Source organism: Capra hircus, chromosome 23 (assembly GCF_001704415.2).
Source record: "Capra hircus breed San Clemente chromosome 23, ASM170441v1, whole genome shotgun sequence".
Classification (NCBI taxonomy): domain Eukaryota; kingdom Metazoa; phylum Chordata; class Mammalia; order Artiodactyla; family Bovidae; genus Capra; species Capra hircus.
In genome coordinates, this window is record NC_030830.1 from 19,183,518 (window position 1) to 19,188,522 (window position 5,005).

General features: G+C 38.8%; 1 protein-coding gene across 1 annotated transcript; it reads left to right on the plus strand.

Moving 5' to 3' along the window:
- Nucleotides 2,651-3,595, plus strand: LOC108633421 (putative olfactory receptor 2B8). Its single transcript, XM_018038640.1, has one exon. It carries the CDS (start codon nt 2,651-2,653, stop codon nt 3,593-3,595), a length of 945 nt encoding a protein of 314 aa, XP_017894129.1.

Sequence of the window (5,005 nt, forward strand, 5' to 3'; positions counted from 1 at the left end):
CGTACTCCTTTCCCTATTTGGAATCAGTCTGTTGTTCCATGTCCAGTTCTAACTATTCCTTCCTGACCTGCATACAGATTTCTCAAGAGGCAGGTCAAGTGGTCTGGTATTCCCCATCTCTTTAAGAATTTTCCACAGTTTGTTGTGGTTCACACACTCAAAGGTTTTGGCATAGTCAATAAAGCAAACATAGATTTTTCTTTTTTTGGAATTCTCTTGCTTTTTCAATGATCCAACAGATGCTGGCAGTTTGATCTCTGGTTCCTCTGCCTTTTCTAAAACCAGCTTGAACATCTGGAAGTTTACAGTTCACATGCTGCTGAAGCCTGGCTTGAAGAATGTTACTTTACTAGCATGTGAGATGAGTGCTATTGTGTGGTAGTTTGAGCATTCTCTGGCATTGCCTTTCTTTGGAATTGGAATGAAAACTGAACTTTTCCAGTCCTGTGGCCACTACCTGAGTTTTCCATATTTTCTGGCATATTGAGTGTAGCACTTTCACCACATCATCTTTCAGGATTTGAAATAGCTCAACTGGAATTCCATCACTTCCAGTAGCTTTGTTTGTAGTGCTGCTTCCTAAGGCCCACTTGACATCACAGTCCAGAAGGTCTGGCTCTAGGTTGGTGATCATACCATCGTGATTATCTGGGTCATGAAGATCTTTTTTGTATAGTTCCTCTGTGTATTCTTGCCACCTCTTCTTAATATCTTATGCTTCTGTTAGGTCCATACCATTTCTGTCCTTTATTGTGCCCATCTTTGCATGAAGTGTTCCTTTGGTATCTCTGATTTTCTTGAAGAGATCTCTAGACTTTCCCATTCTGTTGTTTTCCTCTATTTCTTTGCACTGATTGCTAAGGAAGGTTTTCTTATCTCTCCTTGCTATTCTTTGGAACTCTGCATTTAAATGGGTATATCTTTCCTTTTCTCCTTTGCCTTTTGCTTCTCTTCTATACACAGCTATTTCTAAGGCCTCCTCAGACAGCCATTTTGCCTTTTTGCATTGCTTTTTTGGGGGATGGTCTTGATCCCTGCCTCTTGCACAATGTTATGAACCTCCATCCATAGTTCTTCAGGTACTCTGTCTATCAGATCTAATCCCTTGACTCTATTTGTCATTTCCACTGTATAATCATAAGGAATTTGATTTAGTTCATACCTGAATGGTCGAGTGGTTTTCCCTACCTTCTTCAATTTAAGTCTGAGTTTGGCAATAAGGAATTCATGATCCAGTTCCAGGTCTTGTTTTCACTGACTGTATAGAGCTTCTCCATCTTTGGCTGCAAAGAAAATAATCAATCTGATTTTGGTTTTGACCATCTGGTGATGTCCATGTGTTTAGTTTTCTCTTGTGTTGTTGGAAGAGGATGTTTGCTATGACCAGTGCGTTGTCTTGGCAAAACTCTATTAGCCTTTGCCCTGCTTCATTCTGTACTCCAAGTCCAAATTTGCCTGTTACTCCAGGTGTTTCTTGAATCCCTACTTTTGCATCCCAGTCCCCCATAATGAAAAGGACATCTTTTGGGGATGTTACTTCTAGAAGGTCTTGTAGGTCTTCATAAAACCATCCAACTTCAGCTTCTTCAGCATTACTGATTGGGGCATAGACTTGGATTACTGTGATATTGAATGGTTTGCCTTAGAAATGAACAGAGATCATTCTGTCATTTTTGAGATTTGCATCCAAGTACTGCATTTTGGACTCTTGTTGACTATGATGGCTACCCCATTTCTTCTAAGGGATTCTTGCCCACAGTAGTAGATATAATGGTCATCTGAGTTAAATACACCCATTCCAGTCCATTTTACAATTTCAAAAGACTTATCAAGTGAAAGAAAATTAAAAACTAGTGATGATTTCCTGAGTTTTCACCGCAGGTGGTTACAATGATGGTTACTCAGACTGAGTCCATCTGGAACTTGCACTTTGGACACAACAAAATCTTAAATCACTTTCAATAAAACTTTTCCAATCAAAGAAATGATTAGAGACTCAACACCAAAGGCTCCACTACTCCACACATTAAAATGTATTGTTCACAACTGAATAAAATTGTTAATAGTAAATGCTATTATCTGTGCATCTTCAGAAAAATAAACTTTTTCTCTACACAAAACATAAACAGAAAAGCCGGTCTTCAAATACATTTAATCCTCCAGGGTGGGGGCGGGGGGAAGCTAGTACTGAGGCAGTACATATTTATATCTTATTTAAAACATCTAGATTTAATTTTTGAGAAACTTTTGTGTTATCTTTCTAGTTCATACAGTCATAAAGACAGACAGTATCCCCAGCAGTTAAAAACTGATATTGTAGAGTCTGTTGGAATCCTGCCTCAGTGGTTTATTAAGTACATCGCTCTCATAAAATCACTGCAGGTCTTTAAACCTCAGTTCCTTCATATATTTAGTAGAAATCATGATAATGCCAAGCTCATAGAGTTGTTGTGATAAATTGCCTAGAAAGTGCTCCGGTCAGTGCCTGAAACAGAAAATACTCTTACAAAGTAACTCTCTGGCCCTCCCTGTTTTGTCAATGGAAAGGTAACTGCGAAAATGCCTCAAGCTTATAATCAAAGTCTAGGAGAAAAGAAGTGGATTAAACATAAAAGTATGGAGGCTTCTTAACTCCAACAAGCAGAGTACAATGGAAAGAGCTAACGACAGCGCCTTCCATGGATTCATTCTCCTGGGCTTCTCCAACCAGCCCCAGCTGGAAACGGGTCTCTTTGTGGTCATCCTGATCATCTACTTCTTGAGCTGCTTAGGCAATGGTGCCATTATACTCTTGTCAACGATGGATCCTCACCTCCACACCCCTATGTACTTCTTCCTCTCCAACCTCTCATTTATGGATCTCTGTTTGACTACATGCACTGTCCCTCAGACCCTAGCCAACTTTAAGGGGAAGGACAAGACCATCACCCATGGCGGCTGTGTGACCCAGCTCTTCATTGCCTTGGGACTTGGGGGAGTAGAGTGTGTCCTCCTGTCTGTCATGGCCTATGACCGGTATGTAGCCGTGTGCCGTCCCCTCCACTACATGGTGATCGTGCATCCCCAGCTTTGCTTGCAGCTGGTTGTAACTGCTTGGCTTACGGGCTTTGGCAATTCTGTGGTCCAGACAGCACTGACCATGACTCTTCCCCTCTGTGGTAAAAACCAAGTGGACCATTTCTTCTGTGAAGTTCCAGTGATGCTGAAACTGGCCTGCACCAACACCTCTGTCAATGAGGCTGAACTGTTTGCTGTCAGTGTGTTCTTCTTGGTGGTGCCCCTGTCACTCATCTTAGTATCCTACGGTCACATTACCCGTGCAGTCCTGAAGATAAAGTCGGCCCAAGGGAGACAGAAGGCTTTTGGAACCTGTGGTTCTCACCTAATGGTAGTGATTATTTTCTTTGGGACGCTCATCTCCATGTACCTTCAGCCTCCTTCCAGCTATTCACAGGATGTGAACAAAAGCATTGCACTCTTCTATACTCTGGTGACTCCCCTGCTTAATCCCCTGATTTACACTTTGAGAAACAAGGAAGTCAAAGGGGCACTAAGGAGACAAATGAGGAGAATCCTAGACTTGGGACAAAGTTAATGCAGCACTTGCAGGCCCAGGAAGTTCTGCAATGGAACACTTCCGAGTGACTAAACACTAGTTAATGTATCCAACACATCCTTATAAAGCACAAACCATGTGCGAGACAGTGTTCTAGGTACTTGAGACATATCAGTGAGACAGAGGCTCCTGTCCCCATTGAGGTAAACCTTTTGCTGGGGAGAATATATGTTAAATAAGATATTCTAAAAATAAACTATGGTATATCATGTACTACACATTAATGGGAATGAAGAATAATTACACATACAAAAACATGAATGATTCTTACAAACATGACTTACAGTGAGCAAACTAGATACAAAATAATTCCTACTGTATCATTCCATTTACATAAAATTCAACCCAGGCACAACGAATCTCTGGTATTGAAAGTCAAAACAGTTCTTCTCCTGGGGATTTGTAGTTATCCCTTGGAAGACATGTGGGGGAGGGGCATTCTGGGGTTCTGGTCAGGTTGTGATTCTTCATCTGGATGTTGGTGATATAAAGTATTCAATCTGTGAAAATTCATCAAACCTGAAACTTAAAGCACTTGCACTTTCTGTATGGATGCTGAACTTCAAATCATTTACTTCTTAAAAGTTTGAAATAAACCAGATATTAGCAAAATACTTTGATTCTAAATGATCACACTAAGTATTTTTTTGTTACTTTCACATAAAATTTGGGTTTATCTTCTAAGTGATCTAAGTTTTTTCTATCCATTGACTATCTTTAATAGATTTAAAGTGTTTAGATATTAGCAATTTTTGGCCAACTCAGATGAACCTTGTCTTGAAGATCTCAATTTAATGGAGCTCTCAATTCAAGATCATGTGTCCTGGGACTCTCTCTGGTCTCTTCATTCCATGCAGATACTTAGTGACCAGGTCTTGAGACAGAAATCATAGTGATAATTTTCAGATGAAAATTCTACTCCTGGGTTTATATTGCCTTGAATTAAGTTTATCTTTACTGGAAAAGACATTTGTTGTGAATATTTGTTTGTATATATGTATTTTTATAATGTAGCATACAAAAACACATAATTTACTAGTAGGAAAAATATTTTCTTTTACCAGAGATTTTAATATTTTTAGTATTTATAGGATATGATAAAAAGGCAGATAATGAAAGGAATTTATAAAACAAAGTAAAACACAGAAATAATTGTCTGGTAAGCTCAATGTGCTTTTGTGCAAATATGTTCTTAAATAGTTCTTATTTAAAAATGGAAAGTTGGATGGTTTTTCATGTATTATTCTGCTAATGAAATAATAGAATAAGGATTTTTCTTCATTTAAGTGAAAATAGATTACTGAATTGTTGAGTTCTGCACTAATTTTACCTCTGCTTGTACTGAATATGAGTGATTTCTGATTATATTTTTTGTAATAGAGAAGATAT

Coding starts and splice junctions, on each gene's coding strand:
- LOC108633421 (XM_018038640.1), top strand. CDS start 2,651: ATGGAAAGAGCTAACGACAGCGCCTTCCATGGATTCATTCTCCTGGGC.